At 40.5% G+C, this 23,641-nt stretch overlaps 1 protein-coding gene across 5 annotated transcripts; it reads right to left on the reverse strand.

Annotated features, from left to right (window-relative positions):
* Positions 1 to 1,714: 1,714 nt before the first annotated feature.
* LOC125010871 (casein kinase I-like) lies at positions 1,715 to 21,793 on the reverse strand. Of its 5 annotated transcripts, none has more exons than XM_047589762.1 (12): positions 21,634 to 21,793; positions 12,681 to 13,718; positions 12,069 to 12,138; positions 10,909 to 11,057; positions 10,565 to 10,799; positions 10,172 to 10,257; positions 9,926 to 10,010; positions 9,596 to 9,741; positions 8,706 to 8,786; positions 7,591 to 7,692; positions 5,378 to 5,484; positions 1,715 to 2,794 (listed from the first exon to the last, which is right to left on the reverse strand). In XM_047589762.1, the coding sequence occupies exons 2-12, from the start codon at positions 12,954 to 12,956 to the stop codon at positions 2,740 to 2,742; spliced, it is 1,392 nt and encodes a 463-aa protein (XP_047445718.1). In that variant the 5' UTR covers positions 12,957 to 13,718; positions 21,634 to 21,793; the 3' UTR covers positions 1,715 to 2,739. The 5 variants fall into 5 exon arrangements, with proteins under 5 accessions (XP_047445718.1, XP_047445715.1, XP_047445716.1 ...); XM_047589759.1 differs by having other exon boundaries at positions 9,596 to 9,744; XM_047589760.1 differs by having other exon boundaries at positions 9,596 to 9,744; positions 21,638 to 21,774.
* Positions 21,794 to 23,641: the final 1,848 nt, after the last annotated feature.

Here is a 23,641-nt window from a genome sequence, read left to right on the forward strand (position 1 = left end):
TCGGATGACACCGCCATCGTGGCCTGTATTCAGAGTGGGGGAGTGAGTACAGGGAACTGGTTGGGGCCTTCAGTAAATTGAGTTCCAGGAACCACTTGCAGCTGAGTCCCACCATGACTAAAGAAATGGTCATCGATTTCCACAGGGACTGTATATTTTCAGAATATTTTCTTGTAACTTACTACCACATTCTTACACAATTTTCTTTATTTTTATCTTATTCTATTTTTTCTCCTTGACTCATACTCTTATGTCTATGTCTGGTCACATGTATGTTCTCTGTTTGCCTGAGACTTGGACAAAACAATTTCCCTGTGGGGATCAATAAAGTGATCTTCAATCTTGAATCCTCCTCCTCTAGAGCCTTCTTGCACTCCTCCATACTCCACCTCCAGTGTTTTGCCTCCTCTTCTCTTCATTGAATGATTTGATTCAGTTCATATTGGAACATTTCCAGCAATGCAGGACAAAATCGCTCAGCGTTCACACTGCATTCTCTGAGGTCGTTTGGCATCTGTAGTAGATACCTCAAGACCTTCTACCAGTCTGTGGTTGTCAGCGCAGCTCAATGGACTCAATAAACTGGTGAGGAAAACCCACTCGGTGGTGGGATTGAACTTGGACTGCTTGGAAACAGTGGCTGAGAGGAGGGTGAAGGACAAAGTCTGTGCGATATCGGACAATCCGTCTCACCCTCTGCGTGACGGGCAGCTATTACAGCCAGCGGATCATCCCATCCCGAACTGAACGCTTCAGACGCTCCTTTGTGCCCACTGCCACCAGAATGCTCACCTGTATGTCAGAAAACCTTGGCATTCATATGCTACCTCTTTACACTGACTCCACCACAGAGAAAAGGGGTTCAGCATTACCTCGGGACCTTTTTCATTATATTTTATGTTTTAAGTATACACTGGTATATAGTATCTAACATGTCAAATACACACAAATGGACATAATCAAGTAATTTATGGACTATCAAAGCTTTGTGATAGGGCCTATCATCTTGCTGGATGAGGCCAATGTCATCAGGGAATAGTGTTTCCATCAAAGTGTATTCACGGTCTCAGCCCTGAACAATGCTTAGGTAGGTAGGTAGGTAGGTAGGTAGGTAGGTAGGTAGGTAGGTAGGTAGGTAGGAAGGAAGGAAGGATCCAAGAACTTTCGGCAGAACGTTCTCCAAATCATTGCCTTCTTCCCTTACTGCAGCCTGGCACACATGGTTCCACTGGGCCAAATGTTCACTTGCAGTCTAATATATCCCACCAAACTGACAAGTAACCAGATAATCAGTGTTATTCACTTCCTGCCATGGTCATGATGTGATTGCAGATACAACACACCAATAATGACCTGAAAGTAATCCCACTTGCTGGCATCTTGCTATAGTTTATACAAGTCTCTCCACGGATGCTTTGTGGACCTGTTTTTTGTCTGGTCCAGTCAATAAAAACATTTGTGTGGAAGTCACTCCTGTACTGTCTTAACTGTATGCTCTTTGTTGTTGTGGTTGCTTCAGTCAAGTTTTAGACACATCTCAATGATTATTAAAACAAGACAGAAATTTTTGACCATTATTTGAGCAGACAAAGCAACAATCTGACAATACCAGATATTTCAGTTTTTGATTCTAGATAAATCTGTTTAAAATTTAGATCAATAAATCTCCCTCCTAAAATGCTTCACCATCCCCGTAAATAAAAAACAGTTTTTATTTTGTTTGGTTGTTTTTTAATGGAGTTATCCGACTTTCCATCCTCCAACCCAGAGATAAGGAGGGAAAAAACAGAAAATTTAAAAGTTATTTAAAAAAAAAATTACATTTTCAGGAACACACTAGTAGCTACAAAACACAAACTTTTTGAACAACTCAAAAAGACGGGGAAAAATGAGTTCAAAATAGAACACAGTCCTTTTTTTTAGTAACGGGAAAAAGCATAAATTTTATATAAACATCTTTTTTAAACTTTGATTCTGGTGTTTGTGAGGTTTTCCTCTGAGGGTGAATAAGAAATACACTCTGCCCGGCCCACTGCAGGAAACCGACCTGGCCACTCCAGGTGTACTTCCCTTTGACCTCAGGGAATAAAATTTTATAGACTATGTGCAAGAGCCGCATCTCTTTCTCCATGAAGTCTCTTTATGATGAGCTCAAGAAAAGTGTGCAACGTGTTTGTATGAGTGTGTTTCATGTGCACATGTGGTCGACAGTCTCATCTGCATCCCGTGCTTTTGTAGTCCTCTCTTTTGTATCTCCTCAGAAATACACTTCTCTCTCCTCTGATCCAGTCAGCAAGGAAGAAAAAAAAAAAAGGAGAACTAGCCAGTCTGCCAGTCTAGCAGCTGAATCCAGTCTATCAGACAATCAGCTTGCTTTTCACAGTCTAGTCAAGTGTACATTTGTGGTCACGTTTTGTTGATCTGGTTTTAGTTCCGTCTGTGACCAAAATCCATGAGGAGTCCACTGCTGGTACAGCCAGCTCATGTCTTAAACTCTGAGATGGGACAGCAAACAGCAAACTGTCCTCAGTCCAGAGCAATAGAAACTAATAGATCAGCTTAGCCAACGTATTGTGTTGCCTGGTGGTCCAGCCGACCCAAGGTAGACTACAGGAGCTCCGTCAGCAGAGGTGAGGAGGAGGAAGATGAGAGAGGGTTATATTAAAAGGTCTAGAGAAAGAGAAAAGGAAGTGGAGATGGCGAAGAAGAGAGCCAGCGGTTCTCTCTCGTCTTTTGTTTTTATTTGTGTCTCTGGAGAGCTTTCCTCTTCCTCCTCTTGAAGAAACAGCAGCACCTGTGAAACACAAGCAGTAATTAACACACTGCAAAGATGGCTCAAATAGACTTTCAAGTCAAGTCAGTGCTGAACTTGACCAGGTAACCGTGATTAACGGTTACCATCTGCCACGTTAAAGCATCAACTGTTATTGAACTTTTGAGCTTGTTGTGTATTTTGTGATATGTGCTTGTTATACTGTTTAGCAGTATCTGAGTCTTTTGTAAAGTGACTGTTTAAAACAGTGGTCCCCAACCTGGGTAGAGATCACAGGGCTTGCGCCAAAACTGAGCTCACCATCAGTTTTCACCTGTTTCACCAGTTACCAGTTTTTGAGCTTTATTGGTTCTGTCTGCCTACATGTACGATGCAGGTCTTATTTAGAAGAAAAAAAAATGTTGATGCAGGATATTGTCAAGTTGGAGCAGTCATTTGAGTTTGTCTACCACTAGAATGAGAGTAACGCAGCTTTCCCTCTCCAAACTAACATCACTAGCCACGAGGTGAGGACGGAGCAGATGGTGTGTGCCCCAGGCTGCTTAAGGACTGTTCAGCTCAAGTGGCTGTGCCCCTCCAGTGCATCTTCAACAGAAGTCTCTAACTGGGGAGGGTACCGGTTCTGTGGAAGACATCATGTCTCGAGCCGGTCCCTAAAGTTGGGCGGCCGGCTGAGATGAATGACTACAGACCGGTGGCCCTCAGCTCTAATCTGACGAAAACCCTGGAGAGACTGGGGCCCACCTGAGGCCTCAGGTAGAACATGCTCAGGACCCTCTTCAGTTTGCTTATCAGGAGCACATTGGGGTTGAAGATGCAGTGCTCTACATGCTTCACAGGGCACACTCTAACCTGGACAAGCGTGGGGGTTATGTTAGAGCGATGTTCTTTGACTTCTCTAGTGCCTTTAATACAATCAGGCCTGATGTCTTGGGGAACAAACTGGAGGGGATGTGGGGGGACCACTTCCTCACCTCCTGGATTATGGACTATCTGAATGAGCGGCTGCAGTTTGTGAGACTGCACAACGGGGTCTCGGAGACTGTCATGAGCAGCACTGGGGCCCCCCAAGGGACGGTGCTGGCACCGCTCCTCCTCACCCTGTACACGTCAGGCTTCCAGTACCACTCTGGTTCCTGCCACGTACAGAAGTACTCGGATGACACCGCCATCGTGGCCTGTATCTCGTGTCTGTGATTGTAGATTGGACTGTATATTTTAAGAATATTATCTTGTAACTTACTACCTCATTCTTACACTATTTTTTTTATTTTTATCTTATTCTATTTTTTCTCCTCAACTCATACTCTTATGTCTATGTCTGGTCACATTTATGTTCTCTGTTTGCCTGAGACTTGGACAAAACAATTTCAATAAAGTGATCTTCAATCTTGAATAAGAAGTAGGGTGGGGTGGGTCTTGGAAAGCTTGGTTGAGATCCAGCTGCAGCTGATGCTGCATTCAAAACAACTTGGGGAAAAAAATGAGCCCTGAGTTGTAAAACTCAGAATTAAATGAGTGCTTCCAAAATAACAAAAAATAGCTGCTGCACACATTTTAATGTTTAGCAAATGGTGACAATATACCAAACATATTTTTTCTCCTCTGGGTTAAGTTGAAGTCACTGTCTTTGGCAAGATGGAGAGTAAATTTATGAAGCTAAGAAAATGTGTCCTAACTACAAACAAGGACTTAAAAATTATAACTAATATAAAATGTTAGCATGTACAGTTTAAAGTTTAGTCCCTCTGCCTGAATAGTCCAGGCTGTATGGGGTGGGGGGCCCCGCTTTTCTTAGATACAAGTAGGGGGTGCTCCAAGGAAAACAGATTGGGAACCACTGGTTTAAAACACAAGTACTAATTCTTTGGCATAAGAGCTGAGCCTTGTATTCAGGCACTGACACACTCGGTAGGTTTTGTTTTGTATAGACAAATTTAGGAAAAGTAAGGCGCTGCTTCAGTGTACTTCAACCTTTTTTGTTGTTAAGACTGTTTAGTCACGCTTTGTTGTACTAATTTCATCAATTTTGCAACATTAGCTTGCCCAACATTGGGGGTAGGTTTTTTCTTTAATTAGTCACTAAAATAATAAAACCTTAACTTAAACCACTATCATCTGGCTTGATGTTGCTTCCCTCTTAGCCTGACAGCACTGGGTCATAACTATGGACAGTAACAAAAATGCACCATGGTTATTGTCAAACTATTTGTTAGTATGTTCTGTAGAGCAGTGTTTCCCAATCCCGGTCTGATCAGCTCATCATCAAGCCCTGCAGTGGCTTGATAACAAGCCTCTCATTTGAATCAGGTGTGGTGAAGGAGGAAAACATCTAAAACATGCAGGGCAGTGTTCCCCGAGGACCGGGATTGGGAAACACTGCTGTAGAGAGTTATGTTCAGATAATAAAGTTAGTGATTATTACTATTGTAAAGCTTTACATTTTCAGGATAATTATGTGATTATGTTCTTTGTATAATGGGATATGTGTAACTATGGCACACGACTTGTGTTGCCACAAAGGATACAATCAACTAACATTCATCAAGAGGCTGTGAGGACGCCTACGTAGAAAATACTACTTTAAGGGGTGTATGTTCTTACTTGGTATCGTCAGCCACTTCAACCTCTGCGTTGGCTGTGATGGGTGCGTTGGAGTGTCCTGCCGTTGGGTCGTCTGTATTCAGCTCCCCATTTGTTGAACTCATCACCTGGAAGAGAGGATTGGCAGAGTTTGAGATGATTACCGACATAGTTACTTCTTAGATTTGGTGGGACAAAAAGTAAAGACTTGCACTATGTCCACATTAAGCCAAATGCGTCTGAAAATAAAAGTAACACGTTTTCACATTAGAGGTGTTTTCAGGCTTTTTTGGAATAGTTATTTTCCTTCACCTAAATAAGAGAAAAACTTAAAACTTAAAAATCTTACTCTCGGACATCGTGACAAATGAGAACAATTTGCAAACGTAGCCAGGAGTAACGGTACTGCCAACATTCATTTTGTTGCCATGCAAAACAGCTTAATGGCTGACAGTGTTTTGCTGAATTCAACATCTTGTAAACACGGCCTTTCAGTATGTGAATAGTTTTTTCTTGATTCATTTTTTTATTTTCCCCAGTCAAACTTGTCAAAATGTCTCACCCACGCTCAGCCTACTAATATACAGTATCACAGCCCCTCAGGGCTCCAACAAAAGATCACTCAAAAATCACATTTAATAAAATGTAAAACTCCACACATTTTCTGCTCCAGATACCAACATCTCACTTACTAATGACCTGATGAAAATTCAGTGCTCCATGAAAAACATTACACTACCATTACTTTCACCTAGTGATCAGACTCACTGATCATCACAGGCAACAAAATGACTTCTTATGAAGTAGGTGGTGATGTGTGAATGGTGATATGTGAATGGTGATGAGAATTATTCATATAATCCTTCTGCTTTGTTTCAATGTTTGAATTTCCTGCAGATTCAAAAGGTCCATCACACACAAAAAATCACCAAAATCATCCAAAAATCTATTAAAATGCTATTACAAAATATTATTCTTCTAAATGTGGATGGTTGATCAAAAGTAGGTAACATATTTAACGTGGCTCCACCCTGATTATACAACAATTATATACAGCAGTCAAAAGCTTGCACAAAGCAAACGACTCAAGGAAACCCTTACACTGCAGTACAAAAGTGAATACTTCACACTTCTCAAAATCTACCCAATGAAGAAGAGACACGGGGCTTGTTCAGATCTGGTTATTCAAGTCCTGAGTGTTAGGATAACAAGTAACCAGCTGAGAAACACTGTATTTACACTAGACCTTCTCCAGTCACAGTTTCATGCCCTCTATGCAAATAAACACAACATAATTTCAGGCGTAGTAGAAAACTCTTGGGGTTGCTGTCTTTAATCGATCCCTACCTACTGCTGTATCACAACCACAAACAGTGCTGTTTGTCATGTGCATCATAACATGGGGAGAAATGAGAAAAACACTTCGGCACACACTGCACGGCCCACATGCAGAGTAATGTCATCACTGTTTGCAGTAATATAACAATAATCTCCAGCCGAAAAAGAAAATCTCAATACTAATGAACCGACATAATTTACAGGACATTTTCCTTTCGGGCGCCCGTTTATAATAAGGTTATGTTTTACTGAATGAATACTCCTGTTGAGTAAGTGGTCCCTAGTGTTAACCAGGACATGTGGTCAAATGCATCCTCAACATACCCTGGATGTGTTCACACCTGTACTAAAGCTGGCAAATTGTGATAGGTTCACCCAGGAAACATTTTAAAATCAGATCTAAACAGCCCCACATCTTAGGTATGCAAGCATGACAGTACTTCTGGCAAGGTAAGCTACTTCCTCTTCTCTACATACGCAGTAAAAACACCAGGTTATTTGCTTAGTCACAAAAAGCAGCCTACATCACATGACCTCTAAAATCTCTACTCTGTCTAAAGAGAAGTCAGGCCACCGCTTCTGTGCACTTGCAGACAGTCTCCATTAGTATAATGTCTAAAATGAATTTGTTGGAAAAAAAAATGGAAGCGTTAAGTCTGTCAAAATGTTATATAAAAATGTAACATAAAACAAACAAGAGTGCAAAAACGTGAATAAGTAATGGATATAAAATGAGATTTTTCTTAGAATATCCCCATGTGAGGGAATAATTGAGACTGTGAGAACGGACTTGAGGTCAGCCTTGCTGTAGAGACAGAAAGGGTCATGCAGGTGGACAGATAGACAGGTAGGCAGACAGACAGGAAGCCCATAGAGCTAACTCTTCCTCTCAGTACCTGGACAGACCCGCCCAGCCTATCAGCAGTGAGATGGGAGCCCAGCAGCTCTCGATTGGTCACTGGAGTGGGCTGGGACTCACTGCCTTTTCCCTCTGGAGACTAGAGACGGGAAGCCAATCGCAGGAGAAACGGAAGGAAGGAAAAGGAGGTGGTCAATGAGGGGAAAGGTGAGGATGAGATGGGCCGCAGATAGAATGGAACAGAGTAAGAGAAGGGAAAAAGCAGTAACATAGGTGGAGAGACGAGCGGAGGAGTGTTGGGGCAAATAGGATTTCGGTGAGGAGAAAAACGAATGAGGAAAGAGTGACAAAGGAAACAGAAAAGAAAGTGAGTTTAGAGTCAGTATTCGGTGGAGGAGCAACAGGAGGGTGAGCACTCAAGTGTGCATCATGTTTGCACAGGAGAGTGAACACATGTGGCAGCCCCATGCAAAGGGGGAAGGAGGTGGTCTTCCTTGTTTTCCTTCAACCTCATCTGTCCCAAAACTTAACCAAACTAAACTACTGGCGTGTTTGTAGACCTGCACTGATTATATGTATATAAAAGAGTTCTCTCTATATTTTTGTCGTGGGTTAGATCTCCATTCCAAGAAAAATCTTATCAGTATCAAGTCCCTTTGTGTTTCTGTGTAAAGTGTTTCCAGTCAGTTATGTGATGGAGGCACATAAAGCTACACAAATTTACAACAATGTTTTCGAGAGGCCTTGTTTTTAGCCATGAAGACTTTGACACACTCGGTGTGTTCCAGCTTTTGTGTTTATCGGTGTCTTTATACTATGAAAACACAACACATTAATGTTGTAATACAAGACTATTAGTACAAGTATTAGGACTATTAGTAATGTTGGTGCTAACCCACACTGACTGGATATTTGCTGTTGTCCTCTGTTTTGACTGACAAAGAAACCAAAGAAGTAATCCCTGCAGCAACCAACTACCAACTAATGACACTACACACAACTAGTGAAAAAAAACACACACCCTGTGAGCTAGAAAGAGAGCTGGGGTCGACTGTGTATGTGATGCATGTGTTGCCTGTGTACCAAGAGAAATTCTTCTTTTCTTGATTTTTCCACTACAAAGTGCAACACTAACACAATGAGTGTTTGTACCTGGTTTTTGGTTTGCGGTGCTTTCTCACGGTTGCTCGTCTGAAGTGGAGTCTCAGTGGTCACTGGACCAATAGGAGTGGGCTAAGAACACGAGGCAGGAGATCAGCATGGGAGAGAAAGGATGGCAGGAAATACACAGGTGGCTATTTGTTTATATAGATTATACAGAAATGACCATATATGTATTATTATTATTTTAGCCATTCATCAAAATATATTCAAGTTATAGTTATAAAATGAATAAGGTCTTTTTATGTAACAGGGGTAATAAGTGCAGTCTTTTATTCTCATGTACCATATGTGACCACTGTGAATGTTACTGTTCCCTCTCTGTGATGGATTTTTTTGGTTTTGCACTGACAGACAGTTTTGCATTTTGCAGGTTCACCCCATGAGTTTGCAAATACAACTGTCACACTTACAACCAATTCCAGACTGCACTGTAAGCCCATATTATATAACCTGAAAATGTTTTGATAAACTAAATGCCTCAAATGTGTCAGTGTGTCCACACTTGATTCAAACTGTAAATCTAGCACTAGTCACTACCTGTATCATCTTATTAGCAATTTGTAATTTCCTTGTAAAAAAAAAAAAAAATCTAAATGTTGAAGTATTACGTGTATCATATGATAAGGTCATGTTATTCTGATTTTTCACTGTGCCCAATAGAATGAGGAAGGATCTGTGACTAAGCATAAACTGATAGCATGACTTTCAGTTCCTGTTTACACAGCACATTGGTCATATGACCAAGAATCACTGTTCAACTGACCTTTCAGCACGAACCCTCAATAAACTCAGCACTAAATCCAGCTCAAACTGCTTCCTGCGTGCATACATCGCATAACATCACAAACACACACACACACAAACACACAAACACTAACCAGTGCCTTTCCAGTCCAGTCATACTGGTAATCAAAGATGTATCCATTTCTGTCAAAGAGATCCGTGAAGAGTTTTCTCAAGTAGTCGTAGTCTGGCTTCTCGAAAAAGTCCAGCCGACGCACATACCGCAGGTAGGTGGCCATCTCTTCTGTTGCATACACACGAATGCAATACACACACAAACACACACAGGCACAACAACACAAAGGCACCCAACCAACACATTTACAGATTCACGCCCACAGAGAAAATATATTGATCAACATATGTCCTATATGCATTGGTCACACAGAATATCTCTGTACAGATCTATGTGTGCACATACGAACCTGGGAAGCTTTCACAGAGGACCTCTATTGGTGTGTCTCTCTTTGTGTCTCCTATCTTCTGATAGCGCTCTTTCAAAGTGTCAGCCTAATTAAGACACAGGGTGGAATGCATTTATAACAGGTAGCAGATAAGTGAACAGTGACTGAAGACAAAGGTTCATGAAAGGAAGAACAAAAAATAAATAAACACAACAGAAATGACTGGACTGACAAACACACTAGTTGGCTGGTCAGCTGTCTGCTCACCTTGAGTCCCTGCCAGGGCAGACTGCCTCGCAGGAAGTACATGAACATGTGGCCTAGGGCTTCCAGGTCATCTCGTCTGCTTTGCTCTAATATAACATAGAATAAGATCCAAGGCTTCAATGACATGACTGCATCAGGTGTTAAATTCAACACCTCCAACTCCCAAGAACAAAACACTACCCGTTTCAACAGCCAGTCTGGTACGTACAATACCGCAGTTACAAGAAACAGGGAAAATATATTCACCATGAACTGAACCGAACTACTGAACTGAACTAAGCTGAGCTCCATGAACACTAAAGCTGAAACTGCTCGGCTGGCTTTTATGGTTACTTTTGCATTGGATGGATTAGTGGTAAATTTGCACATATGTGTCTGGACGATGCAGCTCACCTTTCCCAAGATGTGTATTGATGCTCATGTATCTAGCAGTTCCAGTAAGACTTTTGTGTTCTCTGTATGGGATGTGTTTCTTGGTCTCCGGGTCTATGTATTCTTTTGCCAGGCCAAAGTCTATGATGTGGATGGTGTGTTGCCGTTTGGAGCCGGGTCGGCCCACCAGGAAGTTCTCAGGCTTCACATCTCTATAAATCAGGCTTCTAGTATGGACAAACTCCATGCGGGTTATCTAAAGGAGAACACAGAGTAATTTACATGAGCAAAAAAAAGCTAGGTAGTCACATTGAACTACCACTGTTCTTTGAGATTGAAACATTAAGATGAAGTAAAAAGCTTACCAGTTGTATGGCTATCATAAGTACAGTCTTTAGAGAGAAGGTCCGGTCACAGAGGTCAAACAGATCTTCTAAGCTGGGTCCCAGTAGCTCCAGAACCATGGCGTTGTATTTACCACATGGACCAAAGTAGAACACTTGGGGAACACCCTCTGGATGACCAACAAAGGACCAGGATTGATCAAACATCATCATCATCAATCAGCAAGTCATCATGCTTCCTACACCACATTAATACCATTACACCTTTGATACATTCTTAACAGTAATTCTAACAGATCTTCTTTGAAAGCTCTTGAAAAAAATAAAAATAAAATATTTATTTACTATTTACTTTATTAGATTAGACTCAACTAACTATTGCATTTATTATGTTTGGTGGAATTAATTGATCAACATCTTAGATTCTAGATTAGATTTACACTTTGTTGTACAGGTACAGAGCCATGAAATGCAGTTTAGCATCTAACCAGAAGTGCATTTACTGTTTATTGTACTTCTGGTTAGAAGTGCAATGTATATGCGTAATGACAATAAAGTTAAATCTAATGTTAAAAAAAAAAAAAAAAAAAAAAAAAAAAAAACGTTCATCAATTAATTCCACCACACTCTGTTACCGGCAAATCCGAATACTAGAAGATTAGGTTTTAAAACCAAAAGACAAAAGAGGAAATTACAAGCCATTGGTGTTCAGTGTCATGAACCTGACATTTCTGACATCAGACTTATAACTTGGGTTCTTCTGTCCAAGCCATGAGACTGAAGTTCACACATTTCTTGTAATAAATGACCCCACTGCTACATTAGTATCTGTAGACAGGTTACAAGTTTGGCCAAACAATATTTGAAAATAATTTATTTTTAACTCATACTGAAGATGGTGGTATAACATAGCGGCTCACGCCCTCTACAGGTCAAACACAGAGTAAGCAGTGAGGAGTAAGGACTGCAGTGTGTGGGGGTGAAATGGGCAAATCAAAATGATCATAGAAGAAAATCAGCAAAAATTAAGGAACAATGTGATCAATGACAAATGCTAGCTGTCATTAGTTTGTATATGACATGCACAACCTTATTTACAAATGTGTGTCTGGATAAATTCTTCCATTAAAGTCAACTAATTTTAACAATAAAACAACTAAACAAGTGAAGGTGGTTCTCACCTGAACTTCCCAGTTGTTTGTAGAAGCGATATTCTAGATGAAGCTGTGGCGCCCGAGACTTGATTGGTTCCTACAAAGGAGGATTATGTTAAAATGAGAATAATACTTTCTCTTCACGTTCATCAGTGAAATTCATCAAATTAAACACTATAAGTACTGTAGCAGTTTGTCACATTTCATGTTTGAATTCTCAGAAGAGTTTAAAAGACTGTGTGAACAAAAGAAGGAAGAGGAGTGATGCCAGCAGTGATGTGGAGTGGGAAGTGGGTCTCTGTGCTGCTCATTACTGTGTGTACTTATGCATCATCAGCTCTTGTGGCATCAGCAAATACACATACATGTCTTTGAAGACATGCTTTGTGACAGTGGGACAAATTTCCCAAATCCAGGCATTCAGTATTAGAGATTGCAGATTTCAATAGTTGTTATGTGTCATTGGGTGTAAATTCTTTTTTTTTTTCCAGAAAACCAACTGTATAGAACAATTTAAGTCCAATGTGACATTACTGATTTTATCGTGATAAACTCTATATATGAATTATTGGGTTGTCAATATGAAATAAATGAGCTGTGCAGCCCTACAATTCTATAATAGAGATAATCAAGGTTTACCAGTTTGATAGCCACGTATTCATTGGTGTACAGGTTCTTTCCAAGTCGCAGCTCTCCAAAGTTCCCACATCCGATCTTCTTTCCCACTCGAAAGTTTGGTCCGACCATCAGAACGCCAGAGTTGGATCCAGCACTACGGCCGCCGTGCCCTGATCGGCTTCCCGTCTTCCCAGACATCCTCTTCCCTTCCTCTGTCTCCCCCTTCCCTCCACCTCCACCTCCGCCCCCTCCTCCCCCGCCCCCTCCTCCCCCTACTCCTCGCTTGTCAAAGTCCATCAGTTTGTGGTAGCCTGGCCTCTCCACGGTTAAGCCGATTCCATGCAACCAAAGCAACCACCAAAACAACTGCCTAGCGGCTTGCCTATCAGATGCTGAGGTGGTCTACACTGGGTCACTCTCTTGGAATCTTTGGCAGATTAGACTGGACTTGGATGGATGGAAGATAACTTCAACACAAGGTGTGGCTCTTGTGAGGCGCAAGATTTTAGGTAGACCGAACTTAACAGCTGTTAGGACAAATCCGAGTAGAAGTACAAAACTGATGAATACTGATTAGGGGGAAAAGATAGAGCAAAAAGTTTTTTGGTGGTAGGATGACTTAATGAAAGAGAAATGAAAAAATGATGATGGGGCACAACAAGCAATGGTGCTATACCCCCTTGTAGGGGCCAGTGATGGTGATGGAGGGGATGAAGATAATGGCCTGATCCGTCACCATGCGTGGCTAGCCATATGCTAACATGCTATGTGAACCTGGGGAGCGATGTTAGCGTCAGGTTCAGACATAATAATCCAGCATGACAACAGAAAGAAAGGACAGACACACTTTAGAGGTTCCTCTTTTTTACATCTAACACTCCAGTATAAAAAAATACTTCTGCTCTTTCATTTACTGCCATAGGTCTAAGCAATGTGGTATCCCTGCAATTATTGGACAACTGTTCTTGTCCTATGTCCCACAGAGGCGGATATTCTGTTGCCTGGTCCAACGCCAGGTGACTCTTGACGGCTGGGTGGCAGTAGTGTTTTTGGTACAACCTGAAAAAAGGGGACAGAAACGATAAGATTAAAACATATTTTTTTAAAAAGTCAACCATATTTACAGATTTAATGTATTACACAGTACAATAGTCAACACATTTAGAAATTTTCTGGAAGTACTGATGGCTGAAATTGATATATTAGATAATTATCAGCGTATATAATTGTGTGTACTTTTACTCTTTTGAAGCTGAAAGTGGAAAAGTGCAGCCGAAAGACTGCACAGTTTGAATGAGAAGGTGAAGCTTTAGAGGAGCAAGAGATGAATGGGACACAGAAACCATATGGAAGACATATGGTCAATTAGAAGGGGACTCTGCCCTAAAGCATGCAGTAATTGTATGTGACCATCATTTACAGAATAAACATTACACTGTATCCAGCTACTAGACAGTTGCGGGTGTGAATATAATATCTTAATGACCATTCTAATTAATTTCTTCAGTGATTCTTTTTCATTCCTGAAGAATTGTTTTTATTGTTTATTATTAAAAAGTAATTATATCCTATTCCTGACATGAAAACATGAGTGAGTTTTAGAAAGAATGACATACAGAGACATCAGTTACTATTACTCATCTTGTTCTACTTCACTGCTTCCTGCAAATTCTGCTGTCTGTAGGTACTGCTGATAGAAAAGGGGCACAGTTGCTAAACTAAACCTGTAGATAGGTTGACATGAAGATGAGCAGACTAATGAGGCCCCTTTCACACTGCACGAAAAACCCAGGACGACGCAGGTTGGCCTGGATTTTCCATGCAGTGTGAAAGGGTCATCCTGGCATTTCAACTCGGGTCAAATGACCTGGCCATCGACCCAGGATTTTATCGCCTCGGCTCGGCTCAGCTGCAGTGTGAACAGGCACCCCGCGGTTGATGTCTGTTTTTTTCAATCAAACATATCAAATGTGTTGTTACACAATCATTAATGGAAGCATGAATTCGCTAATAAGTGAATTAGCCCAACATCATGTCCTGGAAATCGCACCCATCAGGGAATGCATGTATGACTGTGTTTATATATGGTTTGTATAAAAATACGGCACGCTTTTTTTTTATCGATCATAGCAGTGCACTGTCAAGACCGTGAGATCCACGAGCGGTTCTGCATCCGAGGAGAAGAGGAGATTTGGCGGCAGATATCAGGCTCTGTGCAGGACAGAATAATTTATTCAAATATCAGCAGCCTTTTGAAAGAGCGGGGGTTTGACCGCTCCATTATTCAGATCAACAACAAACTGAAAGTGTTAAAAAATAAATACCTCCTGATAAACGGCAGGATGAGCACGAACAGCATGAGATGCACCATACGGTCCATTGTTTACCTCACAGTGTTCCAGTGCACTTAAATGTGTAATGATGACATTGTCGACATGATGACATATTAGAGACAGTAAAAAAACAGACACGCAGCTCTCACAGCAGAAGGTCAGACCCAGGACTGCTGGTGATGTGACAGGCAGCACACCAAGGCGGGTCGAACCGGGTCTGAAAATCCTGGGTCAACCGGCTATTTTCAATGTGAAAGCGGTATGAGCTGGCGTGTAGTCTATATACAATAGGCTCAACAACTGTGGGGGCAGCAACTGCCAAAATAGAAAAGACACTTTCGGGGCTAAAGTGCAGAGATAGTCTGATTTTTGAAAATCTGAAAACATTTAGTGTATATAATAAAGAAACATTGTGGAAGTGTAAATGTGAAAACAGTAATCATTTGATACCAACCAAAAAAAAAACAGGCCAGATCCTCCACATGACATGTTCTCTAGTGTTTCTGATTCCCTCCTCTAATAATAACACACGTTCTGGCTACTCCAATTCCTTCTTTCACTCCTCTCACTTTCCTTCTCACTTATTTCCTTCCTTTTGCATGCAGTCTATTTTCACCTCTCCTCCTCTCACATCCCTTTCTCTCAAGAAACTCCTTCTGTCTTATTTCTCTAATGTTAAATGCCTAGTAGTATGTAAAGGATACCACACTGATCAGACTTTGCAGAAAATCAAATAAACCGATGATTTTCTATTGGCAGACGCTCAACAAACTAAACAACTACTTAAAAGTATCATGCAACTGATCAGCTGATATATTGTCAGTTATCCAAACGTACATAATTACACACATATTGTGTGTTTACCATCCATTCGATTCAAAATTATAGTCCAGCAGATAAAGATGTTCATGACCTACACATGTCAGACTCTTGATAATAATATGAAGGACACAGATAAAGAAGGATAAGACTCAAGGAGAAGGAATGTCTGGACTAGTCACTGGGTATGTCATTGCATCTCCTCTGGTGCCATTTACTGGAATAACATGATCCCTGCGCCCTAATTAATAATCTACATGATAAATGCCAATTAAACCAGCAGAACTAGCCAATGCCTGCATTCACAACGCCGATGAGTAAAATCATTCCGTTGCCACCATCTCCAGGCAGCCTGTCTAGTGTGGCAGCTAATAGATGTAGTTAGTGTTCCCCTTGTGCCATTCTACAGGTGAGCTGTGAAATAATGCTCGATGACACATTACATGACTGGATTTCAAAGCTCAATATACTTTACTTATTAACGAACACAGACAATCCTTACTGGCTGTATAAGTAGACTGACTCCTGTCTTTTAGTGATTAATAGGCGCTCTCAGATCAAACTCCTACTCCTTCCAGGCCAAGGTGGTCGACCATTTTTAGCTATGCTTTTTAGAATGACTGTGGAATGTGAAATTAGGCTAGGTTTGTTTTAATCTAAGCTGGTAAAGCTCTTAACTATTCTTAATAGTGACTGGACTAGGGATGTGATCAATTTTTTTGCCCCCGATCCGATCTTTTATTTTTCAGTATCACCAACCCAAGTCTGTATTCATTTTTTGTTAATTTTAAATGAACAAAAATGTCCTCCTGCAAATTCATAAGGGCTTTTCTAATCTTACTTATATCCTAGATCCCACATGCACTGTGTGACTGGAATAGTGCTGTCAAAGCTACAATGTAGTAATGAGAGGGTAACCTCTCTTGGCTCCAGCAGATGTGTTCTCTACTCAAGAAATGAAATGGTCATCTAACACAATAAACGTAACCCTCACTTAAATATTTTTCACCTTGATACAGATTCTAAAAAAAAAAGTATCATTAAGTGTATGTTTTTGCTTTGCCTTTGCCTGAGGGGACTCCTTGTATTCTGTTCAGAGATGCTATCAAGTGACGATCAATTTACAAATGTCAGTAAGACTGACTTCATTGTCCAGACTAAAATACTTCCACCAAGCAGACAGGTTTAGTCACAGGATTTTAGGCCGTCTTCTTCGTTTTCTTTTCAGCTAGCCAACTACCTCTAAAACAGAAGAAGATGAAAACACTTTGAAGAAGCTACAGGAACATAGTTTTGGTCACTCAAAGCAGGAACACCCTTAATTACGCATAATTTTAAACTGTATGAAAAAAATAAACAAATGCGTTAGAACCCTATCTCCAACTATCCCCACCCACCAAAATAGCTTTTTGTACCAGGCTATAAACATGATCAATATTGCTGTAAAATCAGGCTTTTTAACATGGGGGTCGATAGGGATTTGCTCCCTTTCGGAGCCTCAAACGGCCACTTGATAAACTGCAATGTTTTGCACTTCCACATGGGCTTCAGCGTGGAGGTTGCCACCTGCTGTTCACATGTCTCAGCACAGAAAGTCCTCCCTTTCAGCCGCCTAAGCATCATCTATTAAGATGTCGTCCCTGTGTCCTAGAGTTTTCGGTGAAAGTAACTGCAGATCCATATTTGTCAACTTCCACTGCAACAAGAACAGGTCAGTTGCACTGTGTGGAGTTGCCATCAGCATTTTAGTGGTGAAATTGCAGAACAATGCAAACACTACTGCGGACTGGTATAAAGGAGAAGGCTAAGATATAATTTTTCATTAATATGTTTTTTTTGTTGTTGTTTTTCTTGCTTACTTTTTTGCTTGATACAAGTTTTATTTAAGACTCTCTGCTCTACTTACAAACGCTCTGCTCAGCAAACAGAAAGAGTAACAGCGTTAATTAAAAACTCAAATTAATCCAGCATGAATTGCGCAACTTTGCCATGCACAAAAGCCATAAGGGTGAACCACCACCATTCATACAACTATCTCAATTTTGACTGTGTGGGCTAAATTTCTGCAAAGGCCACATGAGAAGTCTCACACAATGAGTTTCTATAGTTCCCACAACTACAAAAGAGTGAGAGGCCTTCTCTGATGCCGGGTGCGTCACATCAGTGTCTGGAGTCACATTCTTCCACTTAAACATTTATCATACCAATTCAATAATTTAAGCTGATCGGCTTAATCGTTTAAACCAGGCCTTCAGTGTTGATCAAGTACGTTCTAATCTGGATCTGACCACACTAAAGTGGATTACGACATCCATACTTTAGTCAACAAGGGATACTAAAACTTACAACACAAATATCCACAATAGGGACGTCTCAGAGTTGTAGCATTGAAATGTGAGTGAGAAGAACCCCGATTCCACTCAATGTTTTTGAGGTGACTCCTCACGTCCTTCAAAATGCACCACTGACCATATTACATACAAATACACACTCTCCATGTCTTCAGTAAGTGTCTTTTATACATACTTACATACCTTGCTAGTAGTGCAAATTGAAGGGCAGGGCAGCAAGCTTAAATATTTCATATTGCCACTGCTGGCTAACTGGGTGCACACATTCTGTAGATGAGGAAAACTCAGATTATTATGCAAAAGATCACACAAAAAAAACATCTACACAAAATCACAGTACACTAAACAAGAAACACCAGCATTGAAATGTGTTTCCTCCTGGTGGTGATGCTTCAGTCTGGAGTAATAGTGCAAAATGGACCATTGCATTCATACAAACAACTATCCAGCTCTATTACAGTTTAATTAGATACTATCACATTCTCATGACAGTAAACCCCTATAACTAGAGACACACTACACAGGATATTTGTAACCAATTATAGTCGGATGCATCTTTAAAAAAAGTCTGAAACTGATACCAATCTATGCAGACAGCTATGTGTGACAAGAGCTTCGATAGTGCAGCTGCATCAGCTCTTTGCCTGAGAACCTGAACTTGTTTATGTGGGAACTGCACTCAGCAGAGTTTATCAAATGAGAGAATAATGCTTGAAACTTAAGGGGCTTGTAAGTTCATAATAAAAAAGGAAAACCCTTCTGCCCTGCAGAGGTTAGATCTGTGCCTTTAATTACAATGCCTGAAGCTGATCAAACACTGCTTTTTACCCTTTTACCCTCCCACAGAGGCCTCTGTCAGATTGAGCAACTCACAAAAAATCAATAACGCTCTATAAGCCATACATGAGAAAGGGATAGGCCTGCGCAAAGCAAAACGCACTTTCACTCCCACACACCATGGCCTCAGCTAAAACAAGAGTTTCCTACTCTCAATCTGAAAGACTTTACCAAATCTTTACAAAGAAATACGTCTAACTGCTGCACCAAATTTGGTCACTGAATAGTTTGACTTCACCACTGCATGATACTTATGTTGTTCAACAATATATAGTAGTTATATAATATAAAAACTCAAAATAGAATAACTATTGTTCAAATTCAACTGTCTCTATAAACTACTGCCAAAAACCATAAAGCAACTGAGGTTTTAAAATATGCAGGGAAAGATGTAGTGTCAAAATGTTTATTATACAGACAGTATCTGTTAAGTACTTAAAAAGAACACAGTAATCCTGTAATCCAATACAGTTACTGTCTGCAACATTTGGTATCATCCTGTTTGAAAACATCAAAGTAAGCAGTGAAAGTTTAGTGGTTTATTACACCTACAGCCTGCATGAAACCTCGCAAGCAACAGTATCGCCGACACAACCTGCTGCAGGCTACAACCCTGACCCGATTACTACACAACTGGGACAACAGATTCAAGACTTTCCCCAACAAGACAAATCTGACGCACATGCACAGTTTGGTAGATATGTCACTCATTTAAAATTTAAACCTTCCTCTCTACTGACACCCAATGCACTCAGGGTGTGGTGTTAGCATTAGGTTTTTGTGGCATATCAGACACATGTAATTTATAAAACGATAATGTATATCTTTACTAAGGGGAAAGCTGTCTAATATTGTTTCTATCCATTTATGAAAAGTTTTATATATCAAAAAGCATTGCCTCAATTCAATATTAGAACAGTAGAAACCAATATTATAAAAGTTGCCGTTGTCTAAACGCACTGCTGGTCTGGCTGCATGGCTACTCATGTGTAAAGGCTAATGAATGACGTATCACTGACAGGACGTCCCAGTCTGGCAGCTGACAACAATATGTATGCAGTGCTTACTAATAAAAACTTCCTGTGTACACCAACTGTGAAATGAATGAAAAACAATAGGCTTAGCTTCATCTTGGCTATTGTTCTCATCTTATGTCAGGTGGCCTTTACATTACCGGTCAAAATCAAAGAACTGCACAACAGCTTTTCAACAGATATTCACTTATGACCTCCATTCATTCAGTATCTATTACAGATTATCTTCAACTCTTTATAGGGCACTTAATGAAATAACCGAGTGTTATTGTAGGGCATAAAGGCTTTTATTACTTTTGTTGAGTAAAAGATTGAAGTAAGATTAACAAAATCATATATGGTTCCTTGTCCTTTAATGGTAAACACATGCAAACATGTATTTAGACCACTAACACATCTGTGCTGATTCAAGCTGGAGCCTATCACAGCTGACATTGAGTGAGAGGCGGTGTACTGGACAGGACCCCAGTCTATCACAGGGCGAACACAGAAAAATAAATAACCATTCACTCTCACTGCCAAGTTTATTTTGTTACAGGGTGATATGACATTATCTGGTACACGTACCAGTTGATGCCTGCTGTCTTCGGATTACCTGCCCACCATGCCCACCATTAACCACTCATAACGTTACATTACATGAGTAATGGTTTCTTTTATTATGCAATTCGTGTACAAATGACACATTACAATAAGACTAACAAACTACTGAGTGCATGCAGTACAGCTGGGAGCCAAGACCTTCGTTATAGTAGTCATTCTGTACATTTCAAGCTCTTCTCAGCAGGCAACACTGAGTCTGTGATGAAGGTTCTTTTGGTGGAAACACAACACATCTAAATGGCCTCGACTCACCTCCCACAGTCAACTTGCTGCAACACCTCTTACTCATCTCTGAATACGACTTAGCCCTTGCGAACACTTAAAAACAAACGCAAGAGACTGTAGGTCGTAGCTTTGTTGGGAGCTTGGCGAGCTGTCGATGTCTTACAGAGAAGAAAGCTTTTGATGGGACGACCAAACGAGCTCCAGTTTGCCAAAGCGGCTAAGGTTAGCTCATAAGATTGCAGCAGACTTCAATTTCGGGGGAGCATCGACTTTTCTGAGAACTATTTACCTACAATCTCCACAAGAATATTATCCGGTGGCATGTTATGGGAAAATCTATTATTGTTATGTTCTTGCGCTTCAAACCATCCATCGAGATGGGTAGCGCAGGAAGTTAGGTTTAGGCCACAGTAGTTTGTGTGTTTGGCCTTAGTGTAGCTTGACAATGTTAGCTTCATTGAAACATTTTTAGAAGTAGCCGACTAGATAAAATACAGCAACGCGGGTTGCAAATTAACGTCAGACAATATTGCAACAACATTGTCAGAATGCAGTTTGCAGTTTAGCCGGATCAATATATCAACACGCAGCTAGCGTTTACTCGATTCTGTGGTCGCAGCTAATCAAAGCCTGAGAAAAGCTAACTATGCTAACGTGTTAGCTAACTAGCCAACGTTAGCTGAATTTCTCCCCACACTCACTGTCATTCATAAACGTAGCACACTCGTTTTACAGATACGTCGCTGTGAATTGTTAAATGCAGTTTACGTACCTACGCTGAAAATCTTTACGTCGCTATTTTTCTAGCTCGGAATAAACTGTTCCCGTTTTCTTCGTCTCGTTTTCCTGCTCATCTCTTTTTCTGTGGATGTTTGGCTAACCAGCTGAAAAGCCTCGCCAGACTGTAACGCAATTTGCGCAGATTTTCGACAAGAGCAGCGCACCAGACGGAAGGAGCGCGCGTAGGCTGCTTTGTAGAATACCCATAGGAAGCCTGCGTGTGCGTAAGCGCGTCGGCGCGGACGTGCGCGAGAGGGTGCCGTGCTAGTTTTGATTTTGTAAGAAAAGTTTCTTTTACTTTCACCTCTTTCCACTGATCTTACTGAGACTGAGTGCGAGTTTAGTTAGTTGTGTTGATATATTTGCTCAGTGCTCCAGGTTTTGTAAGCTAAATAGTTGGTGTTGAGGAGGAATTTAGCCCTGCTTTCCTCTCCTCTCCGGGTCCGTTGATGTGAGGAATAAGGAGACGAGAGAATGACGTTGAGTACGAGTATTTATTCACAGTCTGCAGAGTGTGGAGACCACAGTACATACAAAGATATGAGTCTGGATCTGAGTTGCCTTCGCGGGGGCAGTTCTTTTCTATTACTACAGTAAACACCTGATTGGCTCATCTCCTTCTCCTCTTTGACACACTTTCTCTGTTAGATTGTGGTCCGGCGTGTCCTGCTCCCCCCGCGAGACATCTTCAGAAAATACATGGTGACCTTTAAGTACAAGTTGTTCTCAATACAATCATATCATTCGGCCTTCCAGTGTTTTCCACTTCTGCACACAGTACATGTTCAGTGTATTCTGTTCCATTGATTATGTCCCATACTTTGCATATTGAATCACTTCTGGTAATTAAACCTGATTATTAAGGCACTCATAAGCACGCATACATTTTACTGTTCCCACATTGGGAAATTAAACCGCTTTGTATAATCATATTGTCCAGGACAAAAGTAAAGTAACTGAAGTTAGATGCATTCAGTTATTAAACAATCATAAAGTAATTTCATCTATTTCATGTATTTATTATTTCACCGACACTTGTTAAAACGAATCGTCTGTCCAAATCTTTTATTCCCTCTGCCACCAGGCTGTTAAACCTGGACGGTCGCTTGTGGAATGAATAATGCACTCCATACTCTTTGAGTTTTGTGTGGTGGCCACTTATGCCAACTTTTGCTTTTGATGCTATTGTTGATGTTATTTGTTGCATCATTGTCACCAAATCACTGTCTTCTTGTCTTCTTGGGTTACCATATCCCCTGTCTCCCTCCCTCTGCTTACTCTGTGATACATCCACAACAAACCTGACCAATCTAAACAATAAACTTCTCCTAGTGGTCCTAACTGTCGCCAGGAAAACTGTCCTTCCATGAAGATGCAAGTATCACTCATTGGAAAAATCTATTTAACAAACTTCAGACATCTCAAGAGAACGCTCCAACCAAAAGTCTGAAATGGAACCTCCCTCTGTCTGGTCACCACTCATTTCCTCCTAACAAAACAGTCCCTTACTGTTATTACATACTGTATAACACTACAGTCTTTGCATTTTATTATAATATTAAAACCACAATATCATTAATATCATTGAAAAGACCTATGTAGCATGATTATTATTGTATTACATTGATATTATCATTACTAATGTATTATAGTATAACTGTGTTCCTTTACTTTCTTTAGTTATTAATTATTTACTTATCTGTCTTTCACTGTCTTTTTCTATCGTTTTTTGTTGTTATTAGTAGTGGTAGTAGTATTGCAGTTATAACAGTCACTACAATCAGTATAATCATAATTAGCTTCATAATAATGTAATTGTTAATACCACCACTTATATTCCCAAATAATACACACACATGAAAACACAAAAAACGTTAATTGCCCCTTGGGAATAAATAAAGTTTTTCCGCTTTAAAATTATCAATGTTTTTATTTCATCCTATTTATATGCACATAGTTTATATATATATATGGTTTCTTGTTATTGTACAGTAATGCTC

The sequence above is a fragment of the Mugil cephalus genome, chromosome 7 (genome assembly GCF_022458985.1).
Source record: "Mugil cephalus isolate CIBA_MC_2020 chromosome 7, CIBA_Mcephalus_1.1, whole genome shotgun sequence".
NCBI classification, from domain to species: domain Eukaryota; kingdom Metazoa; phylum Chordata; class Actinopteri; order Mugiliformes; family Mugilidae; genus Mugil; species Mugil cephalus.